The sequence below is a fragment of the Streptopelia decaocto genome (genome assembly GCF_964273445.1).
Source record: "Streptopelia decaocto genome assembly, chromosome: 1".
NCBI lineage: Eukaryota > Metazoa > Chordata > Aves > Columbiformes > Columbidae > Streptopelia > Streptopelia decaocto.
This window is the reverse complement of record NC_138663.1, coordinates 191,729,137-191,748,802: the sequence shown is the minus strand read 5'-3', so window position 1 is coordinate 191,748,802 and position 19,666 is coordinate 191,729,137. Positions and strand designations below refer to the sequence as shown.

The 19,666-nt window shown below is 36.6% G+C and overlaps 1 protein-coding gene across 1 annotated transcript in view; it reads right to left on the bottom strand.

Moving 5' to 3' along the window:
• Nucleotides 1–706: 706 nt before the first annotated feature.
• Nucleotides 707–19,666, bottom strand: part of SACS (sacsin molecular chaperone) — a 33,233-nt gene continuing 14,273 nt past the window's right edge. Inside the window, exons 8-9 of the mRNA XM_082043374.1 lie at nt 17,233–17,324; nt 707–13,492 (exon numbers count right to left, since the gene is read on the bottom strand). Coding sequence (XP_081899500.1) covers nt 1,932–13,492; nt 17,233–17,324 — 11,653 coding nt within the window. The 3' untranslated portion in view covers nt 707–1,931. The remainder of the gene's footprint in view (nt 13,493–17,232; nt 17,325–19,666) is intronic.

Here is a 19,666-nt window from a genome sequence, read left to right as displayed (position 1 = left end):
TCACCTGACTTCATGCACCAAGAGCCACAAAGGAATCTGTTTCAAAAACACAGGAAATGAACTAAACTGATTTATTTCATGGCACACTTGGATTTCTGTTTTACTTGCATGCTAATTATTGCAAAAAATCAGCAAAATATACCATTTCTTGGAGAAAACTGCAAACATTTGTTATTGCAAGAAAAAATAATTTTTCCTTTTAAATAGTATTTTAATATTTGTACAGTTCTTTAGAATGAATTGAAAAGAAATTGTGTATTTATAAAAGAAGGCTTGAAGTAATAGGTAAATATGGTCTCCTTTATAAAACCAAAACACATTAAACTGAAACATGTTTGCATTTTTCTTTATTAAAAGTATGGCACTTAATATTTCATAGCAGAAATAATAATAGGCCTTCACAATGAGAAGCAGTATTGTTTTCCAAACATCACATTTCTTCCCACTACAATTTGCAAGATTTTTCAGAAGAGAACAAGCCCTTTCTAATTTGCACAAAACTGAAGAAGCCTTCAGCATGATTTTTTACTTGGGGATTACAACACTACCACAGTTTTATCAGCCCTGCAAGCTCACTGTTGTTTATTTTAAGTTAAATTACAGTTTCACTGTGCTGTCAAGTAAACATTGTGATAGTATGTCACTGGAAAGTCTTTTAAAGTTTATGTTAAATGTGTCTGATCCAGCAAAGAAAAATCCTTCCATATAGCATTATCCTTCCATTTTTTTTTTATTTTTGAATTTTTTTACAAATAGCTGATGTTGAACATATTGCATGACATTACCAAAAGTATTACAAACTATAAGAGTGTGAACTAAAAATCAGACTTCTCTGGGGCTGTAGTGAACAACAAAATAAAAAGAGCGTTACATTGCAGCACCTTTAAACATGTAACAAAAACCAGTGCTCAGTGTACACCAAAAAAGGGTTACTGAACTGTACTACTATCAATGTTTGTTTGTGGAAAAATATATGTATATATGTACACACACAAAGGCACAGACACAGGAAAAAAAAAGAAGAAGTCAAGCATTTAGACATCTGAAAACTGAGTTTTGGTGTTTAAAACAAAAATCATAAACCACCATATAATAATGTTCACCATTTTTATATCATTCACATGCATTATTCATTAAACAAAAGATGACAGGCTCTAGGAAAAAAAAAAAAAAAGAGTAAATTAAATATTTAATTACTTTATAATACAGTAAATGCAATCAATGCATGACATGAAGTTGCGTGTTAAATCAAGTATCATTATTCAGCATGAAAATAACAGTACCAGTTCATAGGTACTAAACTATCCTTTAAATGTTCACAATGTGATGCTGCAGCAAATTTATAATCAGATCCAGCTGATAAGAGTATTACTGAGTGACAGAATGTCCACGGAACACAAAAGAACACAGAAATGCTTTGGAGCAATAACCTCCAAAGTTATCTTAATTTCCATCCCACCTCCCATTTCATTCTATCTCCAGTCTTAAGATTAGTACATTGAAAATGGACATAATGGTTTTGGAAATATTATATTAAATGAAATAAAATCTAATAAGGAGTTATAATTACAGACTTCATCTAACAGAAAGCTAAGCTTTGGTTATATAAAGTGCAGTTCAATAATATGCCAATTAATCACAATATTGTACATACAGCTAATTTTTGCAGCTCAGTTTCCTTGCAAATTTTAAAAAATATTCATGGTTTATAGTTTGCTTATACAGTAGGCTCAGTTTTTAAAAAAATCCTGTTTAAATAAATTTCACTTCTAAGTACTTCAGTACTATCCGCCTTTGTGCACTATGCTTCTAAACTGCTTGGCAATGTGTAACCTCTCAGATGTTCAGTAACCTGCACAATCGCATTTGTATGCCATCCCATTAAATCCCCAAGCTCTTGACAAAACAGTTCCCTGACCTCTTCAAATCTCTTACAATTTTTGTTGTATAAAGTTTTCAAGTTTTATTATGATGCAAGCAGTACATTCCATGACTCTCATCGCAACTTCTGAAGTAAACCTGTCATTGGGAATCTGCGGGAAAGGAAGTAAGTCAGGATACCTAGTTTTTAAGCTGTCTACTCCATAAGCTTCCAATGTCTGTACATCATTTGTAAGCCCTTCAAGTTGTTGACTGTACTCCTCTATTTTTTGAGCAAGGGCTGCTGGTTTTACGTCTTTGTCTGATTTGCCCTTCACAGCGTAGTCAGCTGCAATCAAGGCTAGTTTAGTAGAAAGGTAGCACTTAAAGCAGACCCATTCATTGGCGTTTTTATGAAGGTCATTTCTTGCAGCTGAGAAGTTAGCTCGGGCCTGCCTAAGCCATCGACGTGCCTCTACGGGATTGCCAACAGACCTGAAGGTAGGTGGGACAAAAAAGCGTTGTGAGTAAGATGGCCCTGTGGAAGATGGACACTTTTCTTTATACTGTTGCCTTTCAGATTTGTGGCTTGTTGCTTCTTGATTCCATGAAGTATAAAATCTCTGAAATGAAAATTTATCTGACTGGAATCGAGAAGCTGAAGATGAAAATGGCCTTCTTGAGGCTCTGTCCATATTTTGATCCATAAAGGCCTGTTTTTCTAGCCTGTTAATCTCATTCTGTAGATGTTTGAAAACTTCATTAGCTATATCAAGATTCTCTGCATTTTTATCTGGATGCCATTTAAGATACAGCCTCCTAATAATCTTTTTTCTTTCAGATTCTGGAAGCTTCCAAGCCTGTTCAATCACAGATGTCACTTCTCTTAATATTTCTGGCAATGAGTTTGACTTTATCTTTTTTGGAGAGTGATGTTTTGAGGGCACTGGTTTGTGGCTCTCTCTACCAGTGAAGAGAGGTGGAATCATCCTCGGTCCATGTGCTGGAAATTCTGTAGGACTGGTTGGGGTGGAAGGTGTGCTATCCCTGCTTTGAGAGCTTTCCTCCGGTCTTGAAAATTTGTACAAGTCAAGAGAGCTCACTATTTTATATTCACTATACCCAATATCAATCTGGTAAATCTTCCCTAGAAAACTGTGACTTTCATCATCTTCTCTTTCTACTTCTTGTACAATGATTGCATAGGTATAGGTTGGTTGATATGATCCATATATATCACCACCTTCAGCATCGACAAGGTAACCAACATATTCACCAGGATAAAATACATTCATTGGATCCATAAGAAGCGTATAGTGAATTTCAGCTGGTATAGGGGTGCCAGGTGTTGGTAGTTCAAGTTTTGATGGCTCAGAAGAGTCATACTTCACTCCTAAACTGTCAAGCTTCTCACTGATCCGGTAAATATCATTACAACCCAGCATGGCAATTAAATACGAGGTATCAGAAATCAAGTTGTCAGTTGCAGATTTTAAGGTCATAGCTAATGCTAACAGGAAATTTATGTCTTTGCTGTCAGAATGCTGTATGTAAAGCAATATTACTGCATTTCCGTATCTCTTCAGGAAAGCAAACGTTTCACTTTTGCTGTGGGGAATAGGAGCAAAACCTTTAACTCTTAATGTTGTTTGCAACTTCTCAAAACAGGAAACTTTCAAACCTTCTCGCAAAGCTTTGCAAAGTCTTATTGCTTTTTCTTCATTAGCTAAGAAAGCATTGTCGTTTTCATGCTTCATGATCCTAATGAGTCCTGTGATGAACTGTTCTGAAGACAACAGTAACTGTAACCTTCCCTGCAAAGAACATAAGGCTCCAAACTGACAAATTTTGGGGGACTCTTCATCCAACTGTTCTTCAAGAATACTGCTAAGTAAGCGAGGCCTCAACTTCTGAGGGAATAACATTATCAATTTAGTGTGAAAACCATGGTCTTTGCCTAAGTAACACTGGCTAAGATCGACAAGCATTTGCACGCCAATGTTACCCTGGATTCTGCTTTTGTAGTGGGGTGCATCATCAAAAACTAAGATACTAGACTTTACCAACCTACCGTCTTGACTGGGAAGGTAAAGGGCAAAATCCCTCATATTCTCAAGGTCATTCCTAACCTTAACAGAATCATTCTGAAGACTTTTGAACAGTCCAGAAACTACTCTTTTAACTGTGCGCATTTCATTAGGATCCAATTGCTTTCCTTCAGAGTTCTTGAATATGCGACCTAGAACTTCAACATACTGCTTTGTTGAAATAATATCTTCAGTACCCAAATGCTTAAATAACTGATGGAAAGTGCCAAGTTCTAAAGGAAGCTTGTAAAGATAAGGTTTAAAGTCAGATTCATACTCAAGGTTTATTACCACTTCTTCAGGCTTAAGGAGCTTCCAACCTTCTTCCACCATTACAAAAGAAACTCCTCGAAGCTGAAAGCGGAATTCTCTTTTCTCAGTACTAAGAAATTCATAAATGCTTCTTAGGACCTTGGCCCTAGTTTTCACCATGTCATCATCCAAAGTTGTTATATTGCATATGTTCCTGCAGTTATTGATAACTTTGTCCAGGGGAGGGTCCAAATTAACATTCAGCATAGTTAAAACTTGCTCAAGTTGTTCTTGTGCACCAAGACTACTTCCCTCTTGCTCTTTGATGCTTAAAGGTGTTGCTTTTTCAGGAAGAATGGGACACGAAGTCCACAGCAACTGCAACACATCAGTCTGTTTGAATTTGGGATTCACCTGTGCCCCATTGAATCGTATAAGAGGAAGTGTCCCATTAACTTCTTGATACTGAGGATGGAATCTGACAAATTCTGCTGGAGCTCGTTCAGGGCACAGAAAAGGAATTAATGACAATTCTTTCAGAAAATTTCCTGAGAAAAGGTCAGTTCTTTCTTGAAAGATGTGATGAAGGAGGACATCAACAGTATTCTGTAGTGTTTCTTTAGACCAGTTTTCTGTATTCGCTCGCATGCTGATCTCCTTAGCAAACTGCAATAACTGTTGCTGTGAAATGATGAATTTCAATCCGATATGTCGTAGAAAAGTTACCCATGATGGAAGAAATGCAGCTGGATTTTTTGGTTTTGTAAGTTGCTCCAGTTTCTTAAAAAAGTCTTGAGGTATAAAGAATTTTTCAGGAAGCATAACTTCAAAGACTTTTACAGTCCTGTCGTAAAAATATTTTGCAGGTTTTAATCTATTGCTTGCATCATGAATGATCAAAATGCTTTCAAGCTTTTCAAACAGCTGTTCTTTCATTTCTGAAGTTTCTTCAATGCTAGTTAGCCGATTCTTTAAGTAGATCAAGTGTTCTAACTTTGCATCGTAAGACAGACTTTCAATTTTTGGCAAAAGATGTTTCAAGTACACTTCAAGATCATCCACAGAGACACAGCCAAGCAGAGTATACAAATCTGTCAAATGAACCTTCTCTTCAAGAAAAGCTGATGAAGTCGACTGTGTCCATCTGTCTACCTCTACTGATGGGATGCTTTTTGTGAGGACATAACACGTCCCATATTTTGAAATGCTGATGTATCGGCCACTAATCGATTTATAGCATGGAAGAGACTTTAAAATTTTAATGTCCTCCTGAGATGTCAAATGACATAAATTGCAATTGAAGTACATTAAGAGAGCCTCAAAGTCACTTTCTGCTAACTTTTCAGTCCTAAAAGCTGACGTCTGTACCATGTGTTGTATGGCTTTCAGAATGCTTGAAGGATTATCTATATTTGCTGTACATCCTGACAACAAAGGCACTAAAGCACTGTCTTTGGAGCAAATTTTGTTCAATGCCAGCTGGATACAGCCTGTTTTCATTAAAGCATGGAAGACTTTATCACTCTGAGCATTTGGAAAAACAGCTATATGCATAATGCTGAGGGGCAGCAAAACATCGCACTCCGGCACAACAAGGTGATTAGCTGAGACAGTAAACCTTACACCTGGGAGCAAAGTCCAGTCCTTCAAAGTTTCAACAACATCATCAAATTTTGCTTGCGCGTCTTCTTGTTCTTCCTTAACATTTATAGACTCACTAATAAAATGCCAGGCATTTTTAAGCCAAGATTCACTTGCGAAGTTTTCCTTCCATTTCATACAATTTCTAGTTTTATATTCTCTAGGCAACACAGATGATAACAATTCAGAAAAGCTTCTGATATCAAAGACTTTTGCTACTTCGCTGCTAAGTAAAATATTGTTGTATCTCAAATACAATGTGTTCATAAAGAGATCTTTGCGAGATGGAATCAGTTCATGGTATGTTGTTAAGAACTTGGGTCGTTTTGAATCAAAAATTTGCAAAACATTGTCAAGGGTAAGAAGGAGTGGCAAGCCCTCAATCTGGATTTCATTTTCTTCTGCATCTTTAAAACAGTAGTCAACCAGAAGTTTGAGACTATGGAAGAGTTTCAAATTTGTCTGCTGAAGACGACAGGGTAACTTTCCAATGTGGCAATTAGAGTCTGGAAAAGAAAATGTCATCAAAAATAATCGTACATCAGCAGGTGTCACATAGGTGACAGGAATATCTGCATCTACCAAACAGTGGTAAAGATTTGCAGTTTCATCACAGTTATATACCAAATTAAATCCAATTTCTAAGAGTAAATGCTTGAGTCTGTAAACATTTTCAGCCACTGTCTTCCGTGTTGTAATGTTGTATTCTGTATTTTTGAGATGTTGCAACTCATCTTGTAGTAAATTGTCAAAGAATGGTCTGCCTTTGTTCACAGTAGACATGTTAACCCATGTGATGATAACGGCAGAATGCAAATCAGAACCATCAATATTGGGAGCTCGCATAACAGGTAAAAGACGTTTCAAATCTTCATAAATGCAACTGTAAACTGCTTTCACTAAACAATACCAATCTGGCTGAATATCAAGTCTATTAACGGGAAAAAATGATAAAAATTTCTTTAAAGTGTCTTTCACAACATGAATAGGTGTGTTTTGCAGCACTGATACTGTAGGATCAGTGCCTGGAAAATACCGTTTCTTCAGCTGAAGCAGCAGTTCAACATAGGCCGGTGCTATCAGCGCTGTCATTAGGCTACTATTCCAGTCACTTCTTACTCCAACACCATTATCATCACGCCATAGATTTCTTCTTGCAGAATCCAGAGCAAAGTGTCCATTGACATGAAAAGGTAATCCAGTTTCTAATGATAACGGTAGGAAACAGAATGCTCTGTGGGGTTTTTTGTAATTATGAGTAATGCAAGCTGCTACCCCTCCACGTGGAAAAAGAGTAATGTCCTCATTCTTGTGAGCTGAAACCACACTTTTGGAAACCTTTTCCATGGCAGAAAAGCCCGACCTGTTACAAATTAACCAAGTTGTAAGATTTCCTTCAGAGTCCTCAGTATCCATTGTGTAAGTAATCTGTTGCACAGGTATTTCACTTAGCTGCTTTTTTTTAGTTACACTGTCAATTACGGACGCGTGGAATTGCTTTCGTTTCAGTCGGTCTCCATCAGTGATTTTGCCTTGCACAGAATACAACACATTCAGGGCTCCTGTTGTCTTTTCTATCTCACAAATAGAAATTTTTTCCATATGGTTCAAAAACATCAAGAGTTCTGCTCCATCTGTACGCAGCTTATCTAAAAGATTTTGGACCATTCTATCTGAGCAGGGAACTGACGAAATTTCTGACACTTTTGCCATTTCTCCATTTCGAAGAGGGAACCTAAACATTGTGCAATTATCCAGTTTAAAGTGATTTCCTAAGTAGAGGTCCAGTACATCTGAGAACTGCGTTCTGAAATCTGCATCTAAGTCCCTAAACATGCGGCCAGGACTTGTTGATGTCGAACCTGGTGCATATCTAGCATGAGGATCAAAAATACAAAGTATATCATTGCCAGATATGAAAGAAGGGCAATCAGTAATGTGATAAACAGAATTGAAACCTATACCATATTGTCCAGTTTTACAGGGATTTCCTACTTTCGTACCTTTTCCAAGGTTCTGAATTCCTCTAATATCATCTTCTGTGAAAGGCTGATTGTTGTAAACACAGAGTGCTGGTCCTTGAAGTGGTGCCCATTTCTCATCAAATATTCTATCAGCTGGATGCTGCCTAGGATCAAACACAAAACAGATCTCCGTAGCTTTTGCATCATCTGCATTCTGAAGGAGCTCTTTCAGCATTTCTTTTTCTGAAGGGTAGGCATTAAGAATGCTTTTAATTCTACTTGTCAGTTTTTCTTTCTGGCCAAATTCTGTTCCAAGAGTAGTAAAGCAGATATTGGATGCATATCTTTCTAAAGCTTTATGGCGTTTTGGTATTGCTCCAAGCTTTACTGCAACTTCTCTTGGAATATCACCATGACAATATTTAACAGTTGTGTCTTTAACTTTAATCCATGGACAGTCATTGTAACACAAAGATTTTGCAGGCAGAAGTGCAAGACGAGTATCAGGTAACAGAATCCCACCATACTTTTTCTCACAAAATTCCTGCTTCTTCTCTCTAATGAGGCCCCATATTCCTTCACTAATTATTCTCCTGCACAGCTGAAAGTTGTCTTCTGTTAGTTGTTTGGTCCCTCTTTCTTGATTTATTAGTTCCAAAACTACAGCAAAATCTTCAACTGTAAAAGCCTGTCTTACACCCACACTTTCAAATAGCTCACGGAAACTATTTTTATATTTATTAGGCAACTGATAGAGATAGGGTGCTGCTTCAAAATTCAAATGAAAAGACACTTTTGTTGGATCAACATACACATTCTCAACCAGAATAAAACTACAGTTTGTCAGTTGTTCAATTATCATAGCTTTTGTTGATTCATTCTGTAACATTGCTTCGTGTAGATATTTGTAACAAGCATTAGTGATATTTTCCTGATATAACGTGATTCCATCAAATGACTTTGCAACTTCTTCTAACTGATTTATGACCAAATCAACAGCTGGTTTCTTCAGTAAACCCAAAAATTCTTTGACAGCTAATGACAAAGCACCACAACCTTTAAAGGAGTGGGAGTTTTCATTAAGGATTGGTTCTATAAGACAAACTATATCTTGATGATCAGCAGTGAAAAGATCAGTTGCTGAAAACATGGCTTCGGGCTGAAAATCACTGCCTTTCCAATGCAGTGAGAAGCCTGCTGGTTTGCTAAGGAAAGGAAGGAAAGGGATGGTTTGACATTTTGAGGCAAATTCTTTAGCTCTGGGGTCCCTAGATTTTAGTTTTTCATCAATAAGACTCAATATAATACTGCTTCTGAGACAAGCTGCAGTATGATCAATCTTGTTAATCTCGGCTACTGACTCAGCACGTTCTATCAGATCTTCCCATAAAATATCATCTTTAGCCATTCCCAACTGAACAAGTTTAACCAAAATAACTGGATTAAGATAATCCTGAATGGTGCCATAAGGAAATCTTCCATCTTCAGCATCGTATAACTTTGCAACTCTTCCTTCAGGATGGATCAGTCTTGACGGTGTAACTAACGGATGTCCATCCAATGAACAGGGAATGCATGGAGTAACACGAAGAATTCCTGAGAACTCCTCAACTTTTTCATTGAGAACATAACGCATCAAAGGATCACGCAGTTCTGCATCAATCTCCTGAACATTGGGGAAAAATACTTCAGAAAAGAACTGTTTCTCAGAGAAAGTATTCTCCAATAAAATGTATTTGCATCCTGCTTCTTCAAATCCTGTCTTTACCCAGGATGGGAGATCTACAGCACACAGATTTTTGGAACCAGCTTTTTTAAGGTACTTCAGAAAGATCTTAAAGGCTGATGGTCCAACATCTGGTCGTTTCAGAATGGAATCATCTAAAAACCTTACATTCTTCATGGAAACCCAAGAGGAACCATCAGAAAACACTTTGATCCCTTCTTTGCTTTTCATATGAGCTATGTCTTCATAAAACCCTTGACAAATAATAGAAAAATCATCATGAACTGAATCAGGATCTGGCCACACTGCACAGTAACTGTAGTCAACTAGCTCACCATTGATCGCCATGTCACGTAGAACACAAAGTGCTTCTATGTAAGCTTTTACAATAACATGCCTCATGAATACGGTATTCCATCTTCCTTTAGTATCTGTTTTCCAGATCTCTTTCCGATTTGAAGTAACTGCAAAGCAGCCATTTATATGAAGAGGTAAGCCTGTTTTTATTCGTAGAGGTAAATAGCAGAATATTTCACCTATGTTGTTGCAATTAGGTTTCACAATCCACTTTTGATCCTGGGTTTCAGACAGCAACACTGCTACTCCACCACAGGGAACAAGACCTAGTCTTCGTCCACTTTCATGCAATGAAAATTTTAAAGCATCTCCAGTGTCCATGCAAGAACATATAAGCCATGTTGTTGAATCTACTGTCTTCTGCGGTAATTCATCAGCTGATCTTTTTATCTGTCCTGATTTAGCCATTTCAAATAGGGAAGTGGGATCATCTTCCGTACCTCTGAAAAGTGGAGACTGTAAATCCGCGATCCGCCTAAATACATGGTGAAATTCTTCTACTACTATCTGTAAGATACACGAGGACTTTGGTGTTTCAGTGGGAGGCTTTTTATTACTGCTGCTGCAGACCTTCATGAGTTTAGCTGCTTCCTTTAAAACACATACATTTGGAGAAGTCAAGGCTTTGGAGGAACACAGATTTTTTTTTATAGTGACAACATCTTGTGCCATCCCAGGATCATCTGCCTCAATTTTCAAGTATTTCAAAACCATTGAATTTACACTCTGAGAGAATATTATCAGTCTGTGACCACAAAGGCTAAATTCATCCACAAGAGAGTATATGTCTGCTGTATTGTAACATGTGCTGCTGACTTCACTTACTTTAGCTTCCTGCTGAGTTCTAAAGGACAGCCTGAAAAGCGTTCCTTTGTAGCTGTACGGAGATTCTACAGTCAGTGGCAGCTGGCAACCAAAAACCCCTATAAAAGGCTTAAATTGATTGGGAAATTTTCGGAGCCTCTTCTGTTGTTTACTCCAGTTGATTTTGATCCCAGGATTAGATTTATCTCTAATATGTTTACTGATATGGTTAACATTTGGATCAAACATAATCATGAACTCCCGGCTCAAAATAATGGGAACATCAGTGATATGATAGACAGAATTGAATCCCAGTCCAAATTTTCCTACTTTGTCAACTTCACTCCTTTTTAAAGACTCTCCTAATCGAGTTATATTTAGGAAATCAGAGTCAGAAAATTCAGAATTATTGAATGACCACAAAGCTGGACCATGACATGCTGCCATTCCTGGATCCAGAAGATTCTCTCTTATGTCCATATTTCTTCTCATGTCAATCAAGAAACTGCATTCCGTTGCATTAGCGTCATCAGCATTTTGAAGGAGCTCTTTAAAGATATCTGAAATGGAAGGGTATTCTTCCAATATGTTTTTAATTCTTACAGTCAGAGGCTCTCTTTGCCCAGATTGCTCAAATCCCATATTTTCTGGATTAATCAATCTTGTGCTAAGGCATGGGACATTTAACCACTCAGCGGTTTTCATCGGTATGTCTTCATGCACCAAAATTATTGGTTCAACAGAATCTTCAATCAAATCGTTTAAGTCATCAACTTTGATATCACAATAACAGCACTCATGAATTGGCCTCATTGCGAGTTTATAAGGAAGTTTCCCACTGTAGAGCGGCATCGGCGTATGCAGACTAGCAGGAATCTGATTGCTGTACAGCCACCTGATGATGCTCAACATAATGTGAAGGTTTTGTTTACTCTCTTGTTCTGAGAGAGACTGCTCACTTTTTAGATATATTTTCTGAATGACCATAGAAACGTGGTCTGGTGTTAACTGCTCAATTGAACCACAACATTTAAACAACTGGTGAAACTTCGCCATAGTTTTTGGTACATAATGTAGATAAGGCTGCAGATCAAGGTCAGGTACTGACTTTATTACTGCTTGTGAGAGAGAACAGAACGTTTTGCCCGTCCAAACCCAGGGAAATTTCAGGGCTTTGAAAGCTTCTTTGCCTTCTTCTAGATGATCATGCATAAATCCATAAATCTCAAGCAAGATATGCTGAAATTGATAATAGTCCTCATCACTGAAGGTTTTAGAACCATGCCAATCGACCACCACCTTGAAATGTTTTAAGACTGCTTTTATGCTGGGCTTGGTGGGGATGCCAAGGGCTTTAGCTGTATCCAACAGCACATTTTCCACAAGAGGAACTGATGAACCAACTAAAATTGCATGAGATATTTCACACATTTCTGGTGGTGAACACAGATTACAAGTATCTCCTTTCCAAACTAGGGATCCTGGATAATTTGGAGGTCTTTCCTTATATGCAGGAATCCATTTGATTTTTTTCAGCACAGTTTTTGTTTCAGATGAGTGAAGCAGAGTATGGTTTTTGTTCAAAATCATCAAGAGAGTTCTGGCTTTTCTTAACAGTAAATCATGATCAGTGTTGGAGTTAGCATGCAAACTTTCAATTTTATTTGCCACTCTTATAATATCATTTTCCTCAAGATTAGCCTCATTTTTTAAGCCTATTTGTCTCAGAGAATGAAGAATATCTGAAGATGTAAAAATAACAGGGGGGAAACAAACTTCCTCCTCAGCATAAAACAAATCCTGCAGAAGTTCTACCTCAGGATCAAAGAGTTCATTTGCTGACATTATCTTTTCCTGTGAAATCTTAATAAACTTTAGTGATGTCAGCCAATTTATCACATCTGTATTCTCATTTTTCAGAAAAGTCAGATTTTCAAGAACCCATTGCATTATCTGTGTTGTTTCATCATATGAATAAAAATCACTTCTTATGTCTTCTATAACAAACTTCAAGCAATCTGTGCTCTTTAGCTGTTCTATTTTCAACAGGTTAGCTAAGCGAATAGTAGCTTCATCACTGCTGTCAATTATTGGCACAGAAAATCTTACACCAGGAGGAATTTTGGCAGTGTGGTGTAATACCTTACTACCTTTTAGCCCAGTAAAAACAGGGACACTTTCATCAGATGATTTTTCGATTTTTTTAAATATTGGTAATTCCTGAATAATTCTTTTCTCTTTTTCACTTGCATCAGTCAAACTAGCTAAGAATGCCCTAAGAGCATCTTTATGTGTTGACGGGAACGATGCAACCTGACTGCATAGCTTCTGTAAAGACATTTTTTCCATTATTTGTAAAACAGCACTTGGCAATGGTGGATGTACGTATTTTTTTATAAGTGGATGTTGGATAGAAATATCCAGTTTCTTAAGTACAACTCCACCAACTTTCTGAATAATATCAGCTAAATATTCTGGGAGCTGAGTCTCAGATTCGTCTTCCAGAATGATAGGTGATGGATTCCTAAATCTAACCAGTTCCACTGATGTTTGGTTTTCCACCAGCAGCATCTTGGGGATAAGTGGCATGTCATCAAACACACTCAAGTCATCAGAAAAATGTATATATAGGTTCTTCCAGACCATCTTAAGCCAGGAAACTGAAGGGTGATTTTTGTCTTCCAAACCTGGATACCACTGTACCACCATGTCTCTGCCAGGCCATGTGCTATTCATAACTTCTTTAATCAGGCGGGCAAATCTTTCTGGATTCAGAAGCTGCAGCTGAGTGCATGGCCTTCCTGAAATTATAGCAAAAGGGCAAGCCATGAAAATCACAGAGCAGAGTTACATAACAAAGTGCTTTTTGTTGTGGGCCAAGGGGAGGAAATTAACTTGTGCCCTGCCTTTTCTTTTTGTGGAAAAAAAAAGTTTGTTAAATAGAAATGCAGATACCAACTCCCCTTGCTTTTAGGAGTTAATGACAAGTGAATACATTCCATATTAGTATAAAAATAAAAACAAATTGAAAATCATCAATATGTTATCGCATTTGTTAGTTTGACACGAGTTCTCAGGCATACATAGCAGCTACTGATTTACAATCAAAGAAGCAGCTTCAAACATTTTTTCGTTTGATTCTTTGCGCTACTTATTTGCCTAGCAGTAAACAAGAATCTAGTCCATTATTTGTTTGCCTATAATTGCAAAACTGACAAGCAACAAAACTTGGTTGTACAAGGCATGCTGAAACTAAGTTTAGAAGTATATGCTTTTATTCTTATTATAAAAATCTTCATTAAAAGAACGAACGTTAACTCTCATGTGTTAATTATCATGATTAGCTTATGGTTGGACTCCATGATCTTAAGGGTCTCTTCCAACCAAAATCATTCTATGATTTAGACAGCTTATACTTAAAAACTACAAGATGTCTGGGGGTATGAAAATAGCATAGAATATAAAAATACCACTACCTGCCAACATCAAAAACAATGAGACAAATGGAAGCAAGACATCTATTTGGATTTCAGATCTTTCTTCCATCTAGATAGCAACAGTCCAATTAAAGGTGTTATCTCCTGTCCCTGCTCTGCTAGAAATTGGTAGTAAGGCATCCTTCAGAAAAAAAAAAAGTTTCAGTTCGTGCCTACGGACCTACACATTGTTAGTTCTACTGAACAGAAAACACAGGGAAACACAGCAGCCTTGTGGAAGTGAGAAATATTTGCAGCAGCGGGCCAGCAAGAGCAGAATCTACTGACAAGCTAAGCTTAAATCCCATTACAGAACTTCAGAAATACTGTTCAAAAATCTATACATGTGATCTGAAAATACTGGAAATCTTCCTACGGCATGGGAATTTATTAAAAATATATTTTAAAACAATGAAAATAATGATAATTTCTGTGTAACATAAGTACAAGGGTTTTTTCATCAATATGCATTTTCCCCTCAACTGTGTTGAGAACTCTTTTCCTAATTATATTTGGTAGCTCTCTTTTGGCAGATCTATTTGGCCAGTTTTGTTTACAAGAAAGCTGGGGTAAAGAGAATAGCTAATCATCAAATTCACACAAATATCAAGCTTCAGTCCAAACCAGTACATCTTCAGTTAATAACCATACCTGAAAATCCCCAGAGAAGCTGTTGGGCTAGAATATAATCAAATCTATTTTTAGTAATAGTCTTGTGAGTTACACATTAATACACTAGATATAGAAACAGTTATTAACTAGAAAAATACAGTAGGCATTTTAGGAGAGAAAAAACAAGATCTGGTTGTCTTTGCACAACACAATAGAAAAAAATTGCATCCCATCTTCTCAAAGAAATAATACAAGAAATTGTTTATTTCTGCAACTGTATCAGGAATCTCTCTGATACAATTTCTACAGCTATATAAGAAAAGTTCTTGACAGGCAAGGTTTCAAAACCTGCCCCAAACCCCTCTAATATTTATTATTTATAATAACATACAACTCTGATGGTACTGTAGTTCTACTTTATGATTATGCAAAACCTTAGAATGGAGAACAATTTAGGAGGAGGTAGAATGAAAAGTAGGCCACTACAATCTTGCAATGGATTATCTAAAAGTCCTTAGGCATTTCTAGAAGGTATAGAAGAATTATACTTGTCATATTCATTTACTAAAAAAATGTTCTTCAAATCAATGAGCAACAAGAACAAGTACCTAGAAAAATGTTCAAAGAAACTGCCAGAGGAATAACAGTCAGAAGCAAAACCTTAAATGTGACCAAAAACCTTCCCAGGAACTAAAATACTAGATAGACTTTTTTGCAAGCCAGAGACCAAGCTCAGAAATGAAAGAATGTCCTACAACTCAGCAAGGGATTGCTCTATGAATATACAGGGTTTTTTCATTTCAGTCACCTCTTTTTTTCTGTTTAAGATGTATTCAAGCAAATAGTCTATGAGACCTGTATTCTGTTTTGGTTGGTTTGCTCTGATTTTTTTGAATTTAAGCATGCGTTTGGACAGCTTTGTGATGTTCACGTGGAGAAAATTCCCTGGACAAACATCTTCGAAGTCAGTTTAAGGTATCATCACAAGGAAATGACATTTTTCAAAGCTAGCATTCCTGGCTTACAAACAATTTTTCATCCATTTAATCTCACTATGGCTGTCTCGATCCCTGTATATTTCTGTTCTTTTAAAGTCTCAGCAACTACTACTAGAGTGAACAGTAGTTCTTTATTGTTCTATCCTAGATTAAGAATATTCATTGCTTGGATACACAATTTAAAATAGTCATTACTTTCAATAGTTTCTTATCTGTATTAAAGCAAAACAAAATAAATTAAAAACTGTACTGGGGGAAATTAACCATGAAAAAGTAAACTAAGCATATTCTACTGCACCAATAAACACAATGCCCATCATATAATATGGCAATAAGGCTTTGACAATTCTACTTTTTAGAATGAAGTTTTTCTTTATAGCAGTTTCAGACTTGCTGTTCTTCATACTGAATGAAAGTTCCAGCACTGATTGCGTATCTTCTATACAATGAATATTATTTAAATATCTACACTGTTTACACTGTGCAATATGTCACTCCCAATTCTTAAAATCTTTTCATAGATCTTTTACCATAATTTAAAAATTTATCACTGAATAGCCTCAGAATTACCCTATTTTTCTATTATTTTTGATAATGACATAATGGTCAAACAATGGAGAAGGAGGGGGTTTACAACTTAACAGAAAGAATAATAAACAGAACATATAAAAGATTGAAGGGGAAGAAGGGGCCACAACATAGAATGAAGAAATAGAGACTGTAACTGAATGAAGACCATGATAAAGGGTATCAAGAAAACCAAATCATCACAATGATTTAGAGTATTCTATGTCTGGTTCTAACGTCTTCAGTCTAAAAAAGAATTCTGTTACATTGAGCAACTTAAAAACAAGAGACAAGGATCTTTTTCTCAAAAGTACATTTTCTAGACATTGAAGAGTAAAATTGCCCACCATATACTATTTTAAAATAAGCTGAAGAGTGACTTGTTTGCAAATTGTGTTTACATGAAAAGACTTCTGAGATTTCAGACTTCAAATTCACCAGTCGAATCCATAATGAAATGCAACAGTGGAAGGGTGAATACAAACTCCAAGTAGAAAAAAGGCAAAAATACTGTCTTAATAAGCATCGTATCTACAGACGCAGCAAACTTCACCAATCATTTTGGTCATTATTGGAAGTATTCCAGTAGGCCCACGTTGACACAAACATAAGCTATGAATTAAGACTCAGGGAACACTGGATGAAATTATATGGTCTACAGCATGCTTGAGGCTAGACGCTTGAGCTAGTTTCATCTGATTTTTTAAAAATGCATTGATTTGAACACTTGTGATACTGAGATAAAAGATGATTCATAATACTAAAACCATGACATAACTGCTGCATGTGCCGATACTACGAAGGCAAAATAGAATTCAGAGTTTGGAGTTCATCTGTTCAGCCATTAGCAATCTGTTTCACTGTACGAGAACACAAAAGACATATTACCTCGGCTTTTGGCAGCTTCTTTCAAAGCAGCTAGGACCTCAGGCTTCAGGTCATCAGAAAGTAACCTTCCTTCCAGGCCAGGAAAGAGTGATCTAAGCACATCGTAAAAAAAGAAAACAAAAAACCCCACAACATGCTTTAGCAAAGCATCTAATTTATTTATGTTGCTGCATAGAAATTATCAGCACAGTAATCATCATGGTAAGACAGTCGCAAGCAAAGCAATTGCTTACATATGCAGAATTGGGCTTTCAGTGGGCAGTTTGCTTATAAATAAGAAAATCATACATTTAGAAGCGGAGAGTAGTAAGAAACTAGTTTTTCCAACTACTCTTCTTTTCAAAGAAGCTCTAAGCAAGTTTTCTTTTGATAGAAAAACTGGGATCAGAAAATTATTTTCATCTATTTGTATTCTAACCAAAAAAAGAGGTAAAATAGTGCCTACTAGTCTATGTTTCATAAAGATTCTATTTAAAAGCATACAAAAAATAAAACACGTAGTTACAGGACTTCATGCAGATCTATGTATCCCAAAAGATCTGCAGAGAGTGGTTAAGATTATTGTAGCCAAGAGTCAGTCTCATCCTGCCCATCCCTCCCCTTTCTGTTAGCACTTTAAACAGTTTTTTACGGCTTTGGTCTTCCTGAAATCAAAAATAACTATCCAGTTAAATTCTGAGAGCAGGTACATCAGTTATACATAAATCAACATGGAATCTTTCCTATTCTCCCTCAAGTGTTAACAGAAAGAAATTTGTAAGACCGTATTTCAGCTTTTTAAGCAGACTCCAAATTTGAATACACAAAGAGTCAAACTCTTAAGCTGAAAGGGTTTAAAACATTTAGCATATTTATAAAATTAGAATTAAAAATAATTACTGTAGGGAAGAATAGAGGAAAATAAAGCATTACTATTTCAAATTTCTGTATTATCACAGCTATCAAGTAGATTTATGCCTTGTATAGCATGCTTTTGTATCAGTTTGACAAGACTAACCAAACTAAGTCCATTAGTGGTATAATTAAATTCCCCAAAAAGTGTCTTATGACTAGTCTGAAGTAGGGCTGTGATCTGTTAGTCCTTGTGGGAATGTTTTCGATATTAGTGTACCGGCTTAACAAAGTGAAAAAATAGCAAAAGATGAATCATCTCACAACAGACACCAGAGAAATTTTTAAAGAACACACTAGAATCGCAGGCTCTGAGTAGTGTCAATCCCCTGATAAATTAACTGCATCATTGTCTAGAACAGGAAAGATGGTGGGTTTAGAACATAATAGAAAAAGATTAGTAGCAGACCTGAAAAAAAAAAAAAAATGAAACTCCTCTCAAGCAACATGGGAGACCAGTTACCTGCATCTAACTGCTTTTTGTGAAGATATGCTGTCTATAAATAAATTCAAACCACAATTTACATAAGGACCTTATATGGAGCACTTCTTACCTTAATAATATCTATATTGGCACCAACCTGCCCCTACTTCCCTTATAACCAGTCCATAGGGCAGTAAAAGCAGCAAAACACATGCCAAGTGTCACATTCTCTCAAGCTGAGCATCTGAAAACTAGTGGAACTTTGAGGGAAAGGAGAGGAGGGGTGGTTGTGACCATACATACAGGTAACACTTCATCACTAAGAACAGCTACAGGTAGGACATCCAGTGTGTCTGAGTGACTTCAGGAAGTAGCTCGTCAGAGACTGCTTGGAGGAGGGTCCAGATTTAAGAGATCTTCTATACATGCATAACCCCGTACAGACATAAAAAGCAGTAGTCATGCTTTCTCCCCAGTGACTCCAAGGTCACTTACTCCAGCTACCCTGCTCTTTCCTGTTCCCTGCCCAGTGTCTGTGTAAGCTTTTTTGGCAAAAGAAATGCGAACTTTATGGGAATATTGATGCAGCTGTGAAATAAGCAAGGAAAAGAAATTATTGGAGAGAGACTGGAAAGAACAAAGAGAAAGCAGATGCAGAAGACAAGCCAACTTCTTTCCAGGGTAGTACCCACCTACTTCCTAAAAGCAGCAAGTCTTTAGTATTAATATTAAAGCCTTCACTGAAACTGTGTTATATAAAAAAGCCCAAGTAATCTCAAGCTTTAAGTTTAATAAAAGCACTTATCATTATCTAATTTAACGTACTTCCTAGTATGCAAGTTTCTAACCTTCTCCTATTTATAATTCTCAGAAGAAAGCCAATTTGAAATACATCTTGAGGTATTCCCCTAAAGCCTGGATCCCATGATTCTTTATAAAGTTATAATGGCAAGTAGCTGTCAAACATTTCAAATGAGACATATGCACACAAACATGTACATACACACAGAAAACCAAGTTTTATCTGTGCATTATTTCATTATATTACAGGCTGCTGCATATCATCTTGTTTGCCAATAAGCAAATAACAATCTGAAGTTCTGGTTTAGCATTTAAACT